Source organism: Pogona vitticeps, chromosome 6 (assembly GCF_051106095.1).
Source record: "Pogona vitticeps strain Pit_001003342236 chromosome 6, PviZW2.1, whole genome shotgun sequence".
NCBI classification, from domain to species: Eukaryota; Metazoa; Chordata; class Lepidosauria; order Squamata; family Agamidae; genus Pogona; species Pogona vitticeps.
Genome location: NC_135788.1, coordinates 111,765,957 through 111,788,347, shown reverse-complemented (window position 1 = coordinate 111,788,347; position 22,391 = coordinate 111,765,957). Strand labels below are relative to the sequence as shown.

General features: G+C 42.6%; 1 protein-coding gene and 1 long non-coding RNA gene across 2 annotated transcripts; one reads left to right on the top strand and one right to left on the bottom strand.

Moving 5' to 3' along the window:
* Positions 1–375: 375 nt before the first annotated feature.
* LOC144583403 (uncharacterized) lies at positions 376–14,065 on the bottom strand. The gene is made up of 2 exons (XR_013537162.1): positions 4,017–14,065; positions 376–2,038 (listed from the first exon to the last, which is right to left on the bottom strand). It is a non-coding gene; the product is annotated as an uncharacterized LOC144583403 (long non-coding RNA).
* Positions 13,263–22,044, top strand: LOC110086417 (carbonic anhydrase 4). The gene is made up of 8 exons (XM_072976870.2): positions 13,263–13,349; positions 13,478–13,507; positions 14,001–14,165; positions 16,103–16,251; positions 16,955–17,044; positions 17,297–17,375; positions 17,932–18,095; positions 20,072–22,044. Exons 1-8 carry the CDS (start codon positions 13,271–13,273, stop codon positions 20,276–20,278), a joined length of 963 nt encoding a protein of 320 aa, XP_072832971.2. The 5' UTR covers positions 13,263–13,270; the 3' UTR covers positions 20,279–22,044.
* The last annotated feature ends 347 nt before the right edge of the window (positions 22,045–22,391 follow it).

The following is a 22,391-nucleotide window of genomic DNA, read 5'->3' as shown; positions in this document are numbered from 1 at the left end:
GGGGGGGGGGGTGACTGAAGGCTCTGAATGAGCGTTGCCGCAGTGCGTGGCGGAGTTGTCGCCTGGCTTGCGTTGCGTAGATGGGGTGTTACTATATTTGCAATCGGACTTCCTGTTTTCTTAAGAAAAGTGACACGCAAGGATGTGAAGGCTTGGAGCGGGATCGTTGTGACATTCAAACAAAACAATAAAAAAAACTTTTGCCGCGCCCTGCAGATTTTGCTAGTTTTTTTTTAAGTTATGGTGATGATGAACGTTGCCTCCTCTATGTTGCTATGTGTTGTCACGTCGCTTCCGACTTAAGGCGACCCTCGAGAGTTTTCGAGGTGCGTCAGCTGTCCAAGGACTGCTTCACCATTGCCACACGTACACACATCCATGAGTTTCCATGGGCAAGCAGAGACTTTATTTTTTGATTTTGTTTGTCTTATTTATAAGCCACCTTTCTCCCCGATAAGGAGACTCAAGGCGACTCACAGTATTAAAAACTGGATTAATAACACAGTGTGATAGACACTGAAAAACAAACTATAGACTCGAACCCAGATCTCCTGAGTTTTAACTCGACACTATACTACACTGCAGCTGGCTGGATAGGTCAATGGTTTAGGTATCGAACTGTGGAGCCAGAGGTTGGGCGTTTGGTTCCCCACCGTACCTCCTGAGAGAAAAGCCAGCCTTCTGTATGGCTTTGGGCAAGTTGTACTGTAGTCGCTGAGCAAACCCAGAAGAAAGGAATGGTAAATTACTTCTGATATTCTCTGCCTAGAAAACCATGAAAAGGGATACCATAATTGACTTGATACTGTAGAATATGACTGTTATTATTAACATAGATAAGTGATTGCATAAAACAGAGAGGAACTAGAGAGGGAAAAAAGATAGGTTTTGGTGTGAAGAAGTACATCATCTTCCTCAGTGGAATACAAAAAAAAAAAAAAAAGTGCAGGGAATTGTCCCCCCAACAAAACTCTTAAGACTTGATTTCTCAAAGTGAAGTTTTCTGTATTTATTGATGTTTTTTCCCAATAAAGTGTTTGTACGGTTGCTTGTCAGCAAAATTATTCCATCAAATGTTATCTGAATAAGAAACAGTGGGACCAACCCCATTCATGCAGGATGAAGGTACAGTATCTAACAACAAAGCAGCCCTGATTCCCGACCATTGAAGGGCAGTTGCTTTGCAGGAATCAACCCATGACCTGGTACACTGGGCTCTTGTTTCCTAGAGAACTGGCTTTGGCTGGTGAGACGGAGGAATCTTCACCTTCTGCATGGTAAGGATGGGGACTCTTGGGGGAATTTGGAAACAGAACCAGTGGATGGGGACACTCAAGGGAGCAATGTAAACAGAGAGCTGATGACTGTAAACTTCAACTATCTGCAGCCACTAAAACAGTCACGTTCTTGTGAATCCGTTAGGACGACAGGACAGGGAAGGGTGGAAAAGTGTGTCCTCAAGATAAAAGGTACATTTTCCCCAAATATGCATCAGATGATCTACCTGCTAAAAATCAGAGCAAGTATTGGCAGAACATAATGGGGAATAGAGTCAGGAGATTTTATTTTTCTAACTTCCATCACTCTGGTCTGGTTTGCACAACAGAGACAGCACATAAAGTAGATAAGTATGTTCATGCCTGTCACAGTCACTAGAGTGTATATCATGCAAGGACAGACAAGGATTGGCCCTCTGGTTCCCAATATGACTTGCCCCTGGCAGATGGGAGCTGACACCCAGCAGCATCTGGAGGGTTAATGCTTTGTGCATCCTGATATAATGTTTGCAAGATGTATGCATTTAGGCCCAAAACAAAACATACCCAACATGTAGAAAACAATAGATTGATACAGACCTGTGTGGATCAAGCTCATGCTGACATGTCACATGACATGTGTACAACAATTTTCTAGTTAACTTATGTCAATGTCTATCCGGCACATTTTCCAAACCCCAAGGCTGCACATGAGTCTGAAGGGTGGTGATTATTCTACTTCCCCAGTGCCTGTGACCTCAAAGATAATTGGAACCATGGCTCTGTTTATCGAAAAGAAAAGTGAACAAGATCAGAAGAATCTTACTGACATTTTCACATCAAGTATGGCAGCATCTAGGCCAAGAACTTACTGAAGCCTGAGTGGTGTTGTCAAAAAATAGCCTTGAATAAGTAAGAGATGCCAGCTGTGTTAAACCACAATGACTGCTTTTTGATCAGTTGCTGGATGGCTGGGGATGATGAGAACTGCAGTACAGAACGACTGGAGGGTTGTGGTGTTGCACTACAGCAACCGGAGGGCACCCAAATGGTAGCCTGCCAGCTGACTCCCAACACCACTTCATAAACCTGAGCAGAGGGAAGTTAGGGAAAAGATTAATCCCTGGTCTGGTTGCTGTTCATTGTCAATCTCTTCCTTCCTCAGAGGCAGACAGGAAACGTTGTGGTGCTTTTAGGCAACCCAATACACAAGGAAAGAGAAGCTCAAAGCTGGCAAGAACAATACCCATTATCCTTGGGGAGCTGCTAGACTCTCAAGCATCTTCTAAGGCCCACCAGCACTGATACATTAGTCAAATGGTGGACAAAGGCAGCCCTGGGCCGCATATAGTCCACAAGGCAGTTCTTGTGGCTGGCAATCTTCCCTTGGTTCCCTCCCCTTTTTTTGGCCAAGAAAAGAATAGTTGAACTGAAGTACTCGGTATTAAAGCTCCTGGAAGCCTCCAGGAATGGTGATTCACATCTTACATAGATCACCAGGCCATCCTATACTGCTTAACTCCCTTGGAATACTGCTTTTTCAAAACTGTGAGTGGACTTCTGGCCAATTCTGGTTGGTTGGTTAGTTGGTTGTTGGTTGGTTGGTTACTTACTGTACTTACCGCCGCCCCAAATATAAGACGAGGCATCTAATTTTACCACAATAAACTGGGAAAACTTATTGACTCGAGTATAAGCCGAGGGTGGAAAATGCAGCACCTACTGGTAAATTTCAAAAATAAAAATAGATACAAATACTGTAAAATTAGATTGAGGCATCAGTATGTTAAATGTTTTTGAAGATACTGCCCTTCTGAGCTGCGAGACACAATTCACTGCCTGCGGAGGGGGGGACTCATATTGGATGCTGCGCTTATCTACTGCTCTACTGCTGCATAACAAGATGGAGGGAAACGGAGGATGGAGGAAGAAGGTGGGGGGAGGAAGGTGGGTACATAGAATATGCAGAAGGAGGAGGAGGGGAGTGTCCTGGAAGTGGAAATGCAGTGTACTTAACACGGGTCATCAGACAACCCACAGAGGCTGCAGGCGCCCGTAGATGATCAGGGGAGTCTGGAGGATACCCGCACTGCAGGGGAGAACATGTAGTTTTGATACTGACTTGAGTATAAGCCAACAGGATGCTTTTCCAGGAAAACAATTGTGCTGAAAAACTAGGGTTATAGTGGAGTATATACAGTACTTACTTGTGCAGCTCCTGAGAGATCCTGGCCTGGGGACAGAAAACTGGCCACCGCATTTGCCTATGTAGCCCACTCCTGCATTAGGCCCTCCCATCGACCCACTGCAGTGTGCTCAGATTTTATGAAGACACACTGGGAAGCTGCTGTATTCGTGTCACTACAAGGCATGCCTCAGAAAAATGTGAGAAAAATGTAGCTACTTCTACACCTATCCTTCAGCTCCACCATGTCTTCAGATGTGTGCCATGTGCAGCCACATTGAGCCAGTAAAGTTTTTTGTTGTTGTTGTTGCTCCTTGAGAAGAAAACAAGAATGGACAGCGGTGGTCTTTCCCAGAGGGCAAGGTCATTGGAGGAAGGTAATCAGACCGGATCTGACCTTCAATCAACCACCACGAGAGGGAGACTGAGCCAGACACCCTTGTTGCGGCATGATATGCGCTGTGTGGAGTGCTCCACTGAGGAAGCCCATGGACAGGGAACGATTTGGACCAACCCCTCAATAAATTTCCCTAATTTACAGGCTGGATTTTCATCTTCTCCTTATGGACAATTACCTGATCTTAGCTGTTTTGATCCTGTAGAAGTTATTGTTGACTCACCAAATGTTCAGGCAAATAAACCAGTTAATATTTCAAAAGAATCTCAGTGGTTATTTCCCGCCAAAAAGGAGGAACTGCTCCAGCCTTCTAACGAACCCAATGACACAAGTCCTCTCTGAACTTTTTGTGAAGTCCCATTGTCTTCCTGGCTGTCTTCCATCTTTCTTTTCTTGTTGGAATTGTCTGTGATTGTACTTTTAGAATTTCCTTTTTGAGAAACTCCCACCCATCTTGGACTCCTTTTCCTGTTAGTATTTCCTGCTATGGGATTTTACCTGTCATTGTTCGGAGTTTAATAAAATTGGCTTTCCTAAAGGCCAGTGTATACGTGCGGCAACACTATGTTTTTGTTTCTCGAGTAAAACATGGTCATTTCCCCCCAGAGTTTTTCTCGCTGCCACATCTTCCACCAAGTAATCTCCATTGGTTAGGATCAAGTCCAGGGTAGATACTCCAGGACTTCTTCCACCAACTCATCTCTATTGGTTTGGATCAAGTCCAGTGCAAGCATCTGGGACCTTGCTTCTGTTTTAAGCAAGGCAGCACTTCAAACACTAGTGTCATGTTCCATGAGCCCTCTTGGACATGAGCTCCAGCAAAAATGGCAGCAGCTACTGGATGCTTTTTGTCAGCCACATGCCATTTTACCTAGTAAACCAGTTTAGATTCCTCTGGTCCACATTTCCACAGTCAGCAAGGCCCAGAAACTGTCCCTCATGTCCCAACCCTTGCTTGCTTGCCCTGTGATATAAGAGACTCTTAGGGAAATATAGGGAAATGGGATGTGGCTGCCGTGGCAACCCTAACACTGACTCTCAAGAAGCAATGTTTTCAGCCAAATCCAGATTTCCAGCACCCGCTCTGCTTTTCACTGGTAGCAGGGAAAGAGGGAGGCAGGATTCTTCAGAGTAGTCAAAATTAAGGATTTTGTCAAAAGAAATTTGTTTTGAGGAGATTTTTTGAAGGAGGAGAAACACCTCCCAGGTACCTACACAAATTACTAAGCTACAACGTCGGTGGCTTCAGCAGAAACTTAAAGTCGTAAATTGCAAAGTCATCATCCTACATTCCATACCTTTGTTTTATTAGGGTGAGGCATTCTTAAAATGGAAAGGAGGACAGTAATAAAACAGTGGGCAGTTATGAGGTAACTCTGGCCTGGTTACTATGGGAGAAGAGGCCAGCCAGCAGTTGCAGGCAACATTCGTGGCACACTTCTGAACTTGTCATTCACATTGCTACCGGTCTTTCTTTATGGGGTGAAACACTCACCTGGTGAGTGGAAGGATAATGAAAGGTCTCACCACCTCCAAGTTGCAACATACAAAACAACGTATGATCTCTCTCTCTCTCTCTCTCTCTCTCTCTTTGCTTCAGGGCTGGCTTTGACTCAACGATAAAAAAAAGAACCGGAGTGGCTTTATGCACCTGGGGAAAACCCATGGTTCTTCCGTTCTCCTCAGGATTTGTTCCTCAAGCATGAAAGGGAGGCACTGAGGTTTCTTCTTATCTGCTCTGTGGGCTTTCTTTTCCTATGAGATCCCCCAGCTGCCACCATCCATCTTCTGTTCCATCAATTCCACGGCTTCTCTCCCAAGACCTTTTCTAATTTTTCTTTACCTTCATGAAGTTTGTGAATGTGCTGGTTTTCCCCAGCCCTTTTTCCTTTTGCATTCTGTCTCTTGACAGTGTAATAAGCTTGCGGGCTGGGAATGTGTCTTGGCTGTATGTGTGTGTGTGTGTTTGATTTTTAATTTTAGTATAGCACCAGGAGAACAGGAGGTGTTATATAATGGTTCAGGAGTAATTTGGAAGTGTTGGAATGTGACTCACATGCACTGAACTAGTTCTTTCTCCCTAGCCTCTCAATACATACAGAGTTTCATGTGCTTTCTTGGAATATCTCATTCTGTTACTTCCAGCCATTCCTTCTGTCAAGCCTAATGTGTTGTTGTTGTTGTTTACCTGCTCTAGGGTAGATGAGCAGCTCCTCCTTCACCATGCCTCAGCAGTATATGACCTCATTTGTCTTTCAAATCCATTCTCACCCTCTTCCTCCTCAGATTTTCAGTAAAACATAATTTCCCGTCCAGAGTACCTGGAGTCTTTATTTCCACATCACACCTTTTCCTCTAACACATGAGTAACTTACACACAAAGTCAAATACTGATGCCAAACCAGCTTTCTCTTTCAAAGGTCCCAGGGATCCTAAATGTGTGCCATGCAAAAAAAAAAAAAAAGATTCTTTCTTTGCTTTTCTGCAAAGAACTCACACCAGAGTTTGGAAAAAATTCAGAATCCATTGCATTTTCCCTATGCAACACATTCCAGAACTTGGAAAGAGTCCTTGTTTGGACTACTGCTCCCCAATCCCACAAGGTATCATGGCCATGCTGGTTGTGGATGCTGGACACTGCAGTCCAAAACAGGAATTTTTCACAGTCTGTCCAGGGATCACTAACGAGCCCCTCTGTTCACCCCACTGTTCTGACACAATGCAGCCCTCCAACTTTCAAATCCATTGTCAAATGTTCAAGGATGAAGAATCAAGGTGGAAAAAAGGTAGGGGGAATTGTGAGAGGGTATAGGAGGTGGGTTGAAGTGAAGCTGGTCTGTCCACTTCCCTCTGCCCCAACCGGTTCTTCCAAATGTGCAAATTAGAAAGAGGTTTACAGTGATGACAAACTTGTGACCTATAAATGTACTGAGACCCTGTGTGCTCTTGGCAGTGTGGAAATTTTACTGGCTAATAAAACCTCCAACTATTGTCCTCCTGCTTATTTAACTTATATGCAGGATACATCATGCGAAAGGCTGGACTGGAGGAATCCCAAACTGGAATTAAGATTGCCAGAAGAAATATCAACAACCTCCGATATGCAGGTGATCCCATTCTGATGGCAGAAAGTGACGAGGAATTAAAGAACCTTTTAATGAGGGTGAAAGAGAACAGCGTAAAAAATGGTCTGAAGCTCAACATAAAAAAAAACTAAGATCATGCCCCCTGGTCCCATCACCTCCTTGCAAATAGAAGGGAAAGATATGGAGGCAGTGACAGATTTCTTGGGCTCCATGATCACTGTAGATGGTGACAGCAGCCACGAAATTAAAAGACCCCTACTTCTTGGGAGGAAAGCAATGACAAACCTAGACAGCATCTTAAAAAGCAGAGACATCACCTTGCCGCCAAGGTCCGCATAGTTAAAGCTATGGTTTTTCCAGTAGGTGATGGGGCCAGGGGCCATGATCTTAGTTTTTTTGATGTTGAGCTTCAGACCATTTTTTGTGCTCTCTTATTTCACCCCCATTAAGAGGTTCTTTAATTTCTCCTCACTTTCTGCCATAAGAGTGGTATCATCTGCATATCTGAGGTTTTTGATATTTCTTCCGGTAATCTTGATCCCGGCTTGGGATTCATCCAGACCTAATACACCTACCTAACTTGTAAACGCAGGTACCTCATGCTGTTTTTAAAGTGGTACAGAATATATTCGCTCCTCTAATACACAACTAAATATATATATTTTACTTCCTCAGCCCCTCTGTAGAGCAAAGGAAGTGTTTAATTTGCCAATACTGCAAAGTGGCTCCCTTGTTAAGCCACTTCATGATATTGGCATATGGACAGGAGGCTGCTGTTTGGGCCAAAGAAATATGAAAGATAAAGATCCAGTATGCCATTCGGATGCAAGGATTGCACCAAATACTTTCTAGCCACCCTATTCAACCCACTCCAGCCCACATGTGTAGATAAGCCCTAAGAAAACATCTGTACAACAACTTCATATCAAAGATGCGTCTGATCTCGGCATGTTAATGTTTGTTCTGAAGGGAGTAGGTGCATGAAGCAGGATGCCTGCTCCCACCCTCCTGCATCTAGAAAAACGGGAAAGAGGGAAGGCGGTTTCTAAGGGGACATATGGAAAAATCCACATTCTCTTAAGCTCTAGAATGAAAGGCAAGGCTTTCCATGCTAGACTTGTTCCCTTTTTTAATTTTCCTTATAGAGAACTCCTCTATCTTTGCTCTTCAATGCCAAGATTGTACCTGGCGTGCCTGGTGCCATATTGTCAAAGAAGGGGCTGCAGAATTTGAAATAAAAAGAATCAAGGATGTGCAAAGGAAAATAGAAGTGAGAAAACAAGGATGTAACATCTTATCAGCCCCCCCTCAACACACACAAGATTAGCTAACCTGCCCCCACTGTTTCTGTATCTTCCGGGCTCCTATGGGCTAGTGAGTCCTCTGTGCGTTCACCAGTATGCCACTACTTAATCTTAACTCCTCACATCTTCCTTCTTTTTCCCTTAAACATTGAATCTAAATCTGTTGCAGATGGCCTTTATTTGAAAATGAAGGAGGAATTATTATTCTCATTGTCCCTGGCATGAAGACATAGTGACAGAGAGCGGCTTCCCCTGTTTAATTCCTGTCTGCCCAGTAGCCGACCTGGGAGCTCCGACAGGAGCAAAATGGCAACTTTAGCTCTGTGAGAGGGTTTAGGCCTCTACATTTCATTGGCAAAAACAAACAAACCTATATAAACAAACAGGATATCTATGGCCAGTCCACCCTTCAAAAGAGGGCTAGGCAGAATTATTACCTCCCAACATGCTATATCATACTTTTCTTCTTCTTAGGCTTTCTGAAAGATGAAAAGAATCCAGTCTACGAGGCCCGCTGGGTCAAGGAATAAGTACACTGGAACGTAATCTCAGCTATGGAGAAGCAAGAGGAACTTGGTGGGTTTAAGGCTGCCAACTACTTCATGGATTCATCCTTCTTTATCTTTCACCACAGCCTTTTTCACCACGTACTTCAGCCTGTAATACTTTTCACCCCTGTACAATATTGTGAAAAGTGTCTCCTGCTGGATTTAGCTGATCAAAATACTCTGAAAGATATAGGCGCCGTCTGGGCCATTTGTCCCCTGGTCAGTTGGCAACATGGCCTTGGGTGAGGATTCAGATTTCACTCCAAGGTTCAGGAGTCCTACCCTGTTTCCCCGAAAATAAGACCTACCCTGAAAATAAGCACTAGTATGAATTTTTTTCAGGATCCTCGTCAAAAAGCCCTACCCCAAAAATAAGCCCCCGTTAAGTGACAACCCGCCCTCCACCCTTGTGCAGCAACCAGAAGAAGATGACATGACTGTATTTGAATACATGTAGATTGTTATACATGGAAAAAAATTAAAAAATAAAACATCCCCTGAAAATAAGCTCTTGTGTGGTTTTTTGGTGGTTTTTTTGTTTGTTTGTTTTTTGGGAGCAAAAGACCCTGTCTTATTTTTAGGGAAACACAGTAGATCCCTGGAAGAGGTGAATATCATCAACTGTGTGGCAAGAGAAATAGTGGCCAACCACTGTCCCTTTTCAGGGCTCCTGTGCCATTAAGAAGCAGAATCTTCCTCTGACACTGTGCATGCATATACATGAGTTGCTGAATTTAGTCACAAGGGAAGGGAAAGAGTTCTGCCGGATAAAAAGCAGAAACTGTGAGGAAGAACCAGTAAACCTGGGTTCCTTAGAAGCAGTAGGACTTAGATGAAGACACGGGGGGGGGGAGGGTGTACCCTTCATCTTATGAAAGGCAAACAAGCATGATGCAGAAGTTCAAGCTTTTGGTAAACACGAACGTGGTCTTCCCCATGTGGAAAGCCTTGGTCTTGCTTAGAGTCACTTCCTAATTGTGTAACTCGCCTTGCTTTCTCACATCCTTTGATTCACCTTTCCTCCCAAAGGATGGGTTCAAGGCTCTAAACGTGACTTTTTTTTTTCTGAGGACTGGCTCATCTTCCTCAGCCTGCTCACCTAACAGCCTCCTCTTCTCCTTTCCCCTCCTTCTTGTAATCTACCCTCCCTTTCTTGGTAATTCCACACTCTTTCTGGGCGGTGACCTTAATGCATACATATATACATGTATAAAGGCAGGCTAGGATGCTTTTCCACCATCATCAGAGTTACCTTGTCCTGCTGGAGAGAAGGAAGGAAGCACACAGTGAGCTGGTGAGCGAGCCTTCCAAGGGTAGGGAGACCAATGGTCGCTGGTTTAGGGGATGAAGTCAAAAGGGTCCATTTTTTGTGGTTGCTTTTTTATTTCCTGGTGTTTTTTTTTAATTTGCTGTTTTTATTGTGGTTTTGTGTGGCAGTACTTAATTTCTCGCCATTCTTCTAGCGGCTGCATCCCAATTGCTAACGTAGATGGTTAGCACTGCAGCTGAGCGTCACAAGAAAATAACACACTTCGCATGTGCTTAGAGGCACACTGCTGCTTCCTGAGAATATACTAGCTGCGTTCATTCCAAGGACCGGCCAGATCGAATGTATATAAGCAGAATGTGAAGGCGATAGCTTTTCCCAATATCTGGTGTTCAAGGGTGTTAATTGTAGAATTCAGGATGTTCATTCCCAACAACTAGTGTTCGATGGTACACTGCCTCCAGACATGGAAGCTCTATTTTGCGATCCTAGCTAGCAGCCACTCTTAGGTCCACTTTACCCAGACTTGTCTAATCTTCTTTAAAATTCAGGCTCACTAATTCTGACAGTGAGTTCTACAAGCTATTTTATTATGTTTATGAAGGCTGAGAATGATTGCTTTCCATGTTCTAATACTTAGTTCAGGCATTTTCAAAATTCTTATCAGGACCATAAGTATACATTTTTGTGACTTCCCTTTTATAGAAAATAAACAAATCTGTATATTGGTATGTGTGTAGATTGCCATGCACAGTGACCTTGTGTGTTTTCTTTCCTGAGTGTGCCTAACAAAAACACACACACACCTGCATGTTGTTGCTGTTTCATGCTGTCAAGTAGCTTCTGATTTATGTTGATATTATGAATGAGCCATCTCCAGAATATTCTGTCCTCAACTTCCCTGCACAGCTCTTGTAAACTCTAGCCTGTGGCTCTCTTGATGAAGTGAATCCATATGATAGTTTGTCTTCCTCTTTTCCTGCCGCCTTCCACCTTTCCAAACGTTATTATTTTTTCCAGAGAATCCTGTGTTTTCCTGATGCACCCAACATAGAACAGCTTTAGTTTCAACCTTTTTGCCACTAGAGATATTTCATGCTTTATTTGATCTAGGATCCACTTGTTCATCTTTCCGGCAGTTTAGGATATCTGCAAAGCTCTCCTCCAGCACCATATTTCAAATGAATCACTTTTTTTCTGTCAGCTTTCTTGGGACTGCAATTCCTTGCAGCTTCCCTCCTACATAATAGTATACCAGTGTGTGATCGATTATATATAATGATCTCTGTGGAGCGCTCATGCATTCTCCAGTGCAGATAAATCGGAGGTTCTATTCCCGTTGTTATAAAATGTTTCTGATTCCAATTACCACAACACAACCCTCTCCCAATATAGATTAACCTACACCTTTTTAGAACACCAGCATTCGAGTTTCAAAGAGGGGCTTCCAAAATCTGTAGGTTAGGATATAAAAATTGACATTACCTTCTCATATAGAGTGGCAAAATTTCAACATTTTCTGAAAGATGTATGTTTATGAATTATGTTTTCATAAGATAACCTTTTGGGATAAATTTGTTTAAGCTATTTATGATGTTCTCAAGAGGGACTGAACCATCTTTTCCGAGCTTTTCTGGTTTAAGTTATAATGTGAACGAGCTACTGGATTTAAATTTTAAAACTGCTTTGGAAAGCAAATTAATTCATCTACAAATAACTAATAGTGACAATCACTTTATCCATTATGGGTGTTAAAATACGAGTCACATGTGAAAGAAAATGCCAAACTTTCCCCCGTTATATAAGGTTTATTGTGTGCAACACTTGATTTTACTAAATAGCCACCTGAAGTGTATTAAACAAATTACCTTTCCAACTTTGTTCATCATATTGTACATTCAAAAAGCCACAAAAAGATGATCATTAGATAGCTCAGTGGGGATTGGGAGTCTGACTCCCCACTTAATAGGGGTTGATCCATAGGGTCCCTTCTAGCTGTGCAGTTCTAAAATGATTTTGACATCACAAAAAACTTAAGCAACTAATCCAAACAAGCGATCACATGAACATATATAATCTGTAGCCATATGCCTCTGAAAAAGTCATGATGACATGGGCAGCTGACAGGATAAGCAATCTCAGCTATAAATCCCAGTTAAACATCATGAGGTGGTTTAGCCAGTCACACTGAGTTTGGGGTCCCTCCTGTTTCCATTGTCTTTTTGATGTCCTCAGGGATTACTTGAAGTCCAGCTGTGGCCAACACCACTAGCTATGGATGTTGTGGTGCTGTTTGAACCCTCCTCCAATTTTCAGAGACTTCTAGCGGTTATAACAAAACTCGTCTTTTTAACTTGACATTTGACAGCCAGCAGTAAACTGTTGATGGTGAGATTTTGTGTGTAGGTTTTGTTTCTTCTCCTAGAAATGCAAGCTTTGCTATATAGTGTTACACATTTCAGACTGTGAATTTTCCACTACAGCTCCCAGAATCCACCACACAGCATAGCTAGGTAGCCATGGGAATATTTTAGGAGCTGTAGTCTTTAAAATGTCCACAAGCTCTGAGTGTCACTGTTCCCCATTCATTTTGGCCCTCTGCCTAGCTTGTGACAACAGAATAGTCAAAATAACAATTTCCTGCCTCAAAATGTACACAAGTTTCTAGACCTCATTGTTGCTGGCAAAATAATGCTGTTATTTTTTCCTTTTTATTTTCTCCCCCACATTTTTATTTATATAAGTCATGACAATCCATCATGTTACAAGCAGTAAATACAAGGCTTAACACAGTAACCTATCATCTTACTTATTATGTAATTTAATTGTTCACCACCTGCTATTCCCACATTTCACAACGTCACATTTACATCATTCCCCGTTCCATCTTTGAGAAATATTGACCAATACCTCAATGGCATAACGTTTGCCATTGATATATGGCAAAATCATGTAAAATCATGTTATAGCATGCCACACTTGAAGTGTGATCGTATGCCTTGCTCCTGCTGGTCTACCTCGCCGGGTTGCTCTGAAGATTAAAAAGGTGGAGAGGAAAGCAATGTAGACTGCCTTGAGCTCGGTGGAGGAAAGGTGAGATATAACAGATAGATGGACGGATGGATGTTAACGAATTTGGTGTATTTCTATCTGCACACATTTGTTCAAGAATTGCTTCATTTGAGCACCTTTTCCCCCTGCACCTTTTTCTCCAGCTGACACCACATATGATGGCTCCTGTTTGGTTACCAAAAACCCTTCTTCTGGTTGTTTTGCTGTCAGCAGAAAGCTACACAATTCCTGAAGGTATCAACCTCACATTTCCATCATACCAGTCTTTTAATCTGGGTATCTGTTGGGGTGGAGGGAGTAGGTGTTGGTAGTAAAGGAAAATTCCTCAGTGTGAAAGCTTACTGTGCTTTTTTCCTTTACAGATGCCTGGTGCTACAATGAACCACGATGTGGTAAGGGGGGGGAGCCTTTCTCTTTATATCATTGAATCTTAGGGTGACCCCAATGCATGCCCAAGCAGGACCTTTTGAGTCCAGCAGGAGAGCTAGCCTTTTTTTTGGGGGGGGGCTAGGATGGAGCAATTCCCCAGCAGACAGAAAGGTTGCTTTAAGGGAGATCACAGCTAGCAAAGCAACCCTTTCAGGCCTGATCCTTTCTCGCCATCTGATCACACTTTAAACTAAAACTTCTCAGTCCAAAACTCAAGGGCCGTGCTCTGTGTTGAGTGAAATGTGCCCCTTAGCATGTGCCCTGTGCACTTTTCTCAACTCTTAGGAACCACAACTTGATCTAGACCTAAGAACGTATGGGAGGGATAAGCTGAGGATATAACCTTCATGATGGCCAGTGTTTGGGCAACTCTTTAAAAAAAAAAAACATGTTTACCCACTGATTCTCATGTATTTTGTTCTTGGCTGTTTTCACCCACCCTCCTCTCTTGACAAGCGCCTAACACATGGTTATCCCTCGGTCATTGTAACGGCAAGAGACAGTCTCCGATTGACATCATTTCTGGAAAAGCCACTTATAACTCGAGCCTGGGTGCTGTGAATCTCACTGGCTACGGTGACAGGGAAAAACTGTTGGAGATAAAGAACACTGGGAAAACAGGTGACGGTGCAATTGTTTAATCGCAACAGACTTTAGCTGGACCAGAGATTCTGTGCTCTACTTTTTAGGCCTGCTGTATTTGTGCTCCAGCAACAAGAACCGGAGAAAACTGGCTTCTTAAACTATAAATGGCTGGGGTTTCTGGGAGTTTGAATCCAGAAAGTCCCTTTTCCCAGCACAATAATGTGGTTAAAAGAAGTGAAGAGAGACAAGCAGAGAATTTACATCTCCAACCACATTCCCATTCATTGCTAAACTCCTCTAGCTATTTGATGTAAAACATTTTTCCCATACAGATTATGATCATTTTATGAGATTCAAATCAAAATAATTCTAATGTAAGTAGGCTTACATAAAAAACTCCAACGGTGTTGAAGAGTTTCAGGAAAAATAACATATTGCCACAAACAACACACGATCCAGTCAACGCTGCCTGAGTACAAAGGATGTATTGTCACAAACAATATAAGTGAAAGCATTGCGGCACTTTAAGGACTAATGTTTGTTTCAGTGTGAGCTGCAATGAATAACGATCTACTTCTTCAGACAGAACACTGAAATATTTTTTTGTTACAAAGGGCTCCTTGTATTTTTCCCTTTATTCATGTTTTCCTTTTCTATCTAAGTCCTGTAGTTCTAAACTAAGTATGCTTATGGGAAATTTTATTTATGTTTATTTATTTATTTATTTTGCCTGCCTTTATCCTCAAAAAGGTCCCAAAGTGGCTTACATCGTTAAATGACAATATTTAAAGTTATAAACAGTAAGTATACAGATACTAAAAAAGATGAGACAAATACCACACTAAAAATTAGTTTAAAAAATCAACACTAAAAACATTTTTGAAGCAACAAGGTATAATCCTCCATTCAAAACCTCAGATGGCCAGTCACTCAGGGAAAGCCTGCCTGAAGAGAAAAGTCTTTGTCTGCTTGCGGAAGGATAGTGAAGATGAAGCCAGCCTGGCCTCCTGTGGGAGGGAGTTCCAGAGTCTGGGAGCAGCCACAGAGAAGGTCTCTCTCCCATGTTATAACCAAACACACCTGTGAAGGTGGTGGGACAGAGAGAAAGGCATCTCCTGATGATTTTAAAATCTGAACAGGTTCATAAAGGGAGGCAAGGTCCTTGAGATAGCTTGGATCCAAGCTGCTTAGGGTATTATAGAACCAACCTACTAAATTGTGCGCAGAAACATAACCCCAATGAAGTCCATAGGATTTATTCCAAAGAAAATATGTTTAGGGTGGTAGCACTGATGCAAAACACATTTGGGCCCTTTTAAGGAGAAAGATAAGGTTAAAATATTTTCGATAAATAAATAAAATAAATTTGTATTTGTTTTCTAGAAATCTAATGTGAAACAAAGCTCACCTCCTTCTCACAAATAAGATATTGTGCCTTGGATGTCTCTCCTCCACCGCACATGGTTTCTGAGTCACCTCTGACGATTGCGCCATCCCCTGTTCCTACAAATGCTCCTGTAATCCACAGTCCATTAAACGTCGTCCAAATAGAAAGGGTGTGCGGATATGGATATATAAAATATCCAGCCGCTTATGCTGATTTTACTTTCCCAAGTGTCTGAATCAACCTGTGGCTTAAGTTACTCAATGCATATCAGAACAACTCCCACCAAGTTATGCAAATCAGGTGTAGCTTTTGTGAGGTGAGGGGAATGCTGATGTTCTCCATTGATTTCCATCCCAGTTTTTAATGGTTGCATAACCAGGAAGTCTTTTCGTTTTTAATAAATTCCAGAGCCTTTACTTCTTTGGTGTTCAGGACCCAGAATCCCCCTGCCTACATACCAATTAACCATGCTGGCTGGGGATCCCCAGTTGTGAGTTGTAGCCCACAACAGTAAATTTTCTGAGTTCCAACTTAATTACCTTTCATCGAGATGTGTCTATTTTTCAATCTCGTTTTTTTCCTGCAGTTGACATAGAATTGGCTAGTGGTCTCCTCCTGAGTGGCCCTGGTTTCCCGGCTCCATACACAGCCAAAGCTTTCCACTTCCACTGGGGGAATGGTGTCTCTAGGCCAGGATCCGAACATTATATCAATGGAAAACGTTACGCCATGGAGGTAAGGATATATTTCTCATCCTAGCAATTTTGGGTCACTCCACTCAGAGCCTGATAGCCCTTAAGTGCTCTTAGGAGTTGAGATGAGAACTTGGAAAATTTGGATTGCCGTTGGCCGTACTGTTTGGGAATTTGCGGATTTTAATCCTCCCCTCTGGATACTTGTATTAGTTCTGCCTTAGTATGAGCCGCAACTCTGTCCTGGAAAGTTTAAAGAAGCAAAAAAAAAAGAATAATAATTAAAATAATATGTAAAAAGCACATTTCTTTAATTCTTGCATATTTTATTCATTATTATTAATATGATGAGCCGTCAGGTCAATTCTGACTCATGGCGACCATTTTTAGGGGTTTCCAGGTATGGCATACTCAGAAGTGGTTTGCCCTTCCCTTCTTCTGGGCTCACCCCAGGACTGCACAGCTTGCCCAAGGCCACGCAGGCTGGCTGTTCTCCTGAGATGCACAGTGGGGAATCGAACTCCCAAACGAAACCACTGAGCTATCCAGCCAGCTTATTCTTGGGTAACACTAAAGGCCATCTACTCTGAATTAATACGCAGGGCTTCTAAGTCAGAGAACCTATAAGAAATTTAAAATGAGTAGATCTAAGGACTGTGATAAGGAAAAGAACACTTAGAGATCTCTCATATGTGATAATTTTTATCGAGACCTATCCCAAACTCACCATATTTTAATCTCCCCAGTTACACATTGTGCATACGAAAAACAACCTAAGCATCTCAGATGCACTGAAGGATCCAGAAGGCATTGCTGTGTTAGGATTCTTTGTTGAGGTAAGGGGAAAAGACCAAGTTATGTCTATTAACAATGCTTCATCAGCTACTTTTGCTTTTGTAACATTTGGTTTTAATTACTTTTTTCAAAATTGCTCTGGGGACTGTAGTTTAATTCTTTCCCCTTCCAAATTACATGATTTTGTCACTGGGAGAATGATTAAAATGGGAGGTGCTGGATTCTAAAATCGGTGGATTCTTTCATCACACGTCCTGGCTGTGACGTCTCTTACCATTTTCTTTATCTTTCAGGGCTCTAAAAATGTGACGGCCAAGACAGCTGAAGCCTGGGAAGAATTTATAAAGAACCTTGAAAAAGTATCTGTAAAAGGTCGGTCTGCCAGAAAAGCCTTAAAGAATATGGAGCTCTTTTCCTGTTTGTGAGCATCCACAACGGATATTTTTGGTTGTTTTTGCTTCCAGCTGTAACTAATTTCAAAATGGTGTGATTATTGCCATTCCCTAAGTGCAAGCCTCAGGAATAGGCATTTAATCCTTAGATGAAAATTGGACACCTCGCGAGAGTCTGGAGTACATCTTGGCACTTAACATTTTAATTGGCTCTCAGTTTTTCTGTGATACTTACTGCTAAAACTGGATTGAAATTGATTTTAAATTTGGAAGATGGATGCCACTAAGGATGCAATCAGATGGGGAAACCGCTCACATTCTGGACTCTTCGTGGCACAGTGTGGTGCAAGTTATTTCCCAATGATCGCACAACATACAGACAGACAATTGCAATCCAGTCCAATCCCTGAGCTGGACTTTTTTGGTCCAACTGCAGGTCAGACCACTTCTGGCAAAGCAAACCTTTCTGGTGCAATCAGATGTAATTCTTTCTCATTGTCTGATTGAGTTCTTCTGACCCTCCCTCTCCTGTACAGGCAAAGAAGAGGAACTCGAAAGTACCGTCTCTCTGCTAGACTTGTTGGGCTCCACAGACCTTGCCAGCTACTACCGCTATCTTGGATCTCTCACCACTCCTGGCTGCAACGAGGTTGTCATCTGGACCATCTTTACTGATCCTATTTTGGTACCTCCCAAAGTGGTGAGTAAGAGCAGCAGCCTCAGCAGCAAGGTACAGGGCAGGAAGTAGAGGAAAACGGGAGGGCTTGCTTAGAAGAAAGAGGGCAGAGATTCCAAAAGCTGGTAGGTCTGATTATGATTGCTACTGATTAGCAGCAGCACTGTTTTACAGTGATATACCATGATATAGCTATTTATTTGTTCCATTTTTGTTGAGTGATCTCAAGGTAGCAAACAAGGGTGTCATCCTTTATTTTCTAGCTTCACAATAACGCTGTGAGGGAGGTCAGACCCATAGACTTTAATAGTTCAGTGGGGACTTGTACCTAGCTCTCCTAGGTCTCATTATTCTGGTCCCTAAAAGGACGCGTTGGTGCTAAGGGACATGGTGGCACTGTGGGTTAAGCTGCTGAAGCCTCTGTGCTGCAAGGTCAGAAGACCTGCAGTCGTAAGATCGAATCCACACGATGGCGTGAGCCCCCATCGCTTGTCCCAGCTCCTACCAACCTAGCGGTTCAAAAGCATGCAAAATGTAAAAATGCAAGTAGATAAATAGGTACCACCTTGATGGGAAGGTAACAGCGTTCCGTGTCTAGTCACGCTGGCCACGTGACCATGGAGGATTGTCTGGGGACAAAACGCTAGCTGTTGGAAACAGGGATGAGCACCGCCCCCTAGAGTCGGACACAAATTGCCAAGGGGAACCTTTACCTTTTACCTTTAAAGCACACACACACTCTCTCTTAATCTTAGAACTGCAGAGCCTGGAAGAGACCCACAGATCATTGAGTTCATCCCCTGTCAAGGAGGCATAGTGGGGAATCGAACTCCCAATCTATGGCTCCGTAGCCAGATGCCTAAACCAATGAGCTGTCCAGGAGTTCTGTATATACATTTCAGATGCATTTATTTATTTACTATATTCAGACCCCACTTTTCTCCTAAAATGGACCCAAGGTGGCTTACAGTATTAAAATCTTAGAACAACGTACTGCAGTATTTAAAAAGAATTCAACAAATACAAGAATTAAAAACTAGCATTTCATATGAGAGATGGGTAAGAGAGGTCAGGAATATAGAACAAGTTCTTGGGGTTGATCTAGGCCAGTGGTTCTTAATCTTTGTTACTCGGATGTTTTTGAACTGCAACTCCCAGAAACCCCAGCCAGCACAGTTGGTGGTGAAGGCTTCTGGGAGTTGCAGTCCAAAACTCCTGAGTAACCCAAGGTTAAGAACCAGTGATCTAGGCAGCCAAGTGGCAGTGGAAGGGTGGCTAAGGATAAGGATAAGGCAACACCAAAGAAGATGGTCTTGATGAAAAAGAAGCATGGTGATGCACAGGAAGCCTCCTGGTGACAGAGACAAGGAATGGCACCGTAACATATCATTAAATATATATAGCCCAGTGGTTTAGGCATCCGGCTGCAGAGCCAGAGTTGAGAGTTCGATTCCCTACTGTGCCTCCTTGACAGAGACCGGACTCAATGATCCATAGGGTCTCGCTCTACAGCTCCAAAATATTATTATAAATTATGTATTTATCACATACCATGCCCTGTTCACAATATTCTGGGGAAAGAAGTACTGTACAGTGATGCTAATTCCTGTTATATGCAGTGCCAGATTTATACACAAGCTAAGTAACTTACAGCTTAGGGCCACTAAGTTTAAACAATCAGTAGATTTTAAAAATACATGGCCTTTTTGGTAATGTTATAAGGTAAAGTTTCACCTTGACATTTAGTCCAGTTGTGTCCAACTCTAGGGCACGGTGCTCATCCCCATTTCCAAGCCATAGAGCCAACATTTGTCCGTAGACAGTTTCCGTGGTCACGTGGCCAGTGTGACTAGACACGGAACGCCGTTACCTTCCCACCGAGGTGGTACCTATTTATCTATTCGCATTTACATGCTTTCCTAATGTTGTTTTCCTAAATTTCTTCCTACTTAGACATTTTCTCAAGCCGCCTAATGTCTTGCTTTTCCCTCCCTTGATAGGTTGAGGCCTTTCCATCTGAACTCTATTCGACAGAGTCCTCCAGTGGGCCACAGCTAGAGAATAACAACCGCCCTTTACAGAAGAATGGGGAACGGAAAGTGGAAGCATCTTTCAAGCTTCATTCTGCTGCCTCCCTTGTCTCTCAGTCAGCAACATTTCCCCTCTTTCTTTTCATCCTTACTCTTATGTCTTTCTTACCCGCATAAAGGCCTGAGGAGGTGGAAACCAGATGGAGGGTGAGTTAGCAGGCTCTTCTCAGGGTTCAAAGCCAGAACACTATCCTTCCCATCCCACCAGAAACTGTTATGTATTTCACCACCATCTGCCTTATCAACTCAAATGATGTGAAAAGGATGGGAAGTGTACATTTCAGCCAAGCAAGGAGTACGAAGAAGAGACAGATGGAATTTCTACGTCCAGCTTTAAGGAAGGCTGGTCTGTAAGAGCTACTCGTAGAATTCACATGAAACTATCTAGTCAAAACTAGCTAGTTCTGGTGTTTGAAAATCTCAGACTCTCAATTAAAAGGCAAAAAGCAAAAACACATGATACTTTAAAGCAGGGGTGTCCAACCTTTCACCTTCCCTGGGCCACATTAGAAGATGAAAATTTGGTTTGGGCCGCACATACATTTGGTTTGGGCCGCATGGGGGGGGCAGCCCTAGCCGTCCTCCGCAGCCCTGCTCCAAGCGCGCTTACTAGCAGCTGCGATCTCAGACAGCAGAGGCTGCCAGCTTCGACTCCGGCGGCTTTATGGGGCCGGGAGGGGGTCCACCTATTGATGGGGACGGCGCAATGCAGTCACGCAGCCCCCCTGTCCCCTCCCCTCCCACTCCTTCCGACCTTCCCTCTCTTCCCCTCTACTGTTGTGACATGGCAAGTGCCAGCAGTGTAACTTAAAACTTTGGAATTTCTTTAAAAATAAAAAAATTGCACTGGGCCGCATTATGAGCTGACCTGGGCCGCATGCGGCCCTCGGGCTGCAGGTTGGACAAGCCTGCTTTAAAGTAACCCAGATAATTGTTTGGGCTTAAACTCATTGGTATTGTCACCAGAATTTGAGTAATGATACTGGGTTTCAATACACCCAAACTGAAAAGCTACAGAAAAGCAAAGGAAGGGGGGGAAATCAGGGCAAATATAGAGTTTGAGGTGGATTTGGAAGTTCAATTTTTGTCTGTACAGAATTGATTCATGTTTCTTTGTTTGTTTGTTAATTTCAAAGTTAGTTTCAGCTCTAGTTTTAGCTGAGTCTGTGACTCTTCAAACTAGTTGGTACATCAGGGGATGACTTAACGAATTCCGTTCATATAATGGTCAGCTTTAGTTTAGACTAACTATTGGACTGAATTAACCCCAGAGTGATAGAGCACTTAGATTTCCCCCACTTCCTGTCATGCTACATACCATTGTTCTTGTTAAGATTTCTCCTCAGGTGAAAACACTGGAGGAAACAGCCGCCTTTGAAGTGCCTCTTAATCCTAGCATTAGTTTGTTTCTTCTTAACCCTTAATTTTTTAATTGCAGAACAGAACTATATAATCCTCTGTTACAAAGGCCTATGATTTTTTTTTAAAGCTACCAGTCATTCCATAGTAATGGAAACAATTTTTTTTAATTTCTGTTTCAGCCAGAAACCTTAAGGAGTGGGAAAACAAAGGATGTTACTTACCTATTGCTTTTTTGATACCTCTAATGTAAAATAGCTTTGAAAAGGACTAGCAAATAAGATGTGACTTGATGCTAGATTAGAAATGATATTTGCACATATCTTGTTATTGTATCATTAAGAGAGAGAAAAACAGAAGCAATGGGGCAGAAACTCCTAATGAAAACCACATGTCATAGTTAATTTGGGCTATGGATATTTTAAAATGTATTTATTTATTTAACTTATATGCTGCCCACATTACCCAAAGGTCTCAGGGTGGCTTACAATAATTAAAACACAGTAAAAAAAAAAAAGATAAAACAATTAAAATACAATGAAAATATATACTCTAAAAATTGCCATCAGGACCCACAGTTGATATTATTTCAATTAAAAGCCTTCTGGAACAGGAAGGTTTTGACCTGGTGCTGAAATGTCATCAGTGTCGGCGCCAGATGAATCTCAATTGGGATGGCGTTCCATAGTCTGGGGGCAGCTGCTGAAAAGGCCCTTTGTCTATAAGCCATCCCTCTTACTTCCTTGAGGGATGGCTCTTTCAAAAGGGTGCCCTGGCTAGATCTTAACTGCCAGGTAGGTTCATATGGAAGGAGGCAGTCGTTCAGGTATCCAGGGCCCAAGCCATCTAGGGCTTTAAATATCAAAACAAG

Coding starts and splice junctions, on each gene's coding strand:
- LOC110086417 (XM_072976870.2), top strand. CDS start 13,271: ATGATGGCTCCTGTTTGGTTACCAAAAACCCTTCTTCTGGTTGTTTTG. Junction 17,045..17,296: donor TGTTAGGATTCTTTGTTGAG/GTAAGGGGAAAA, acceptor TTTATCTTTCAG/GGCTCTAAAAATGTGACGGC. Junction 18,096..20,071: donor TTTTGGTACCTCCCAAAGTG/GTGAGTAAGAGC, acceptor CTCCCTTGATAG/GTTGAGGCCTTTCCATCTGA.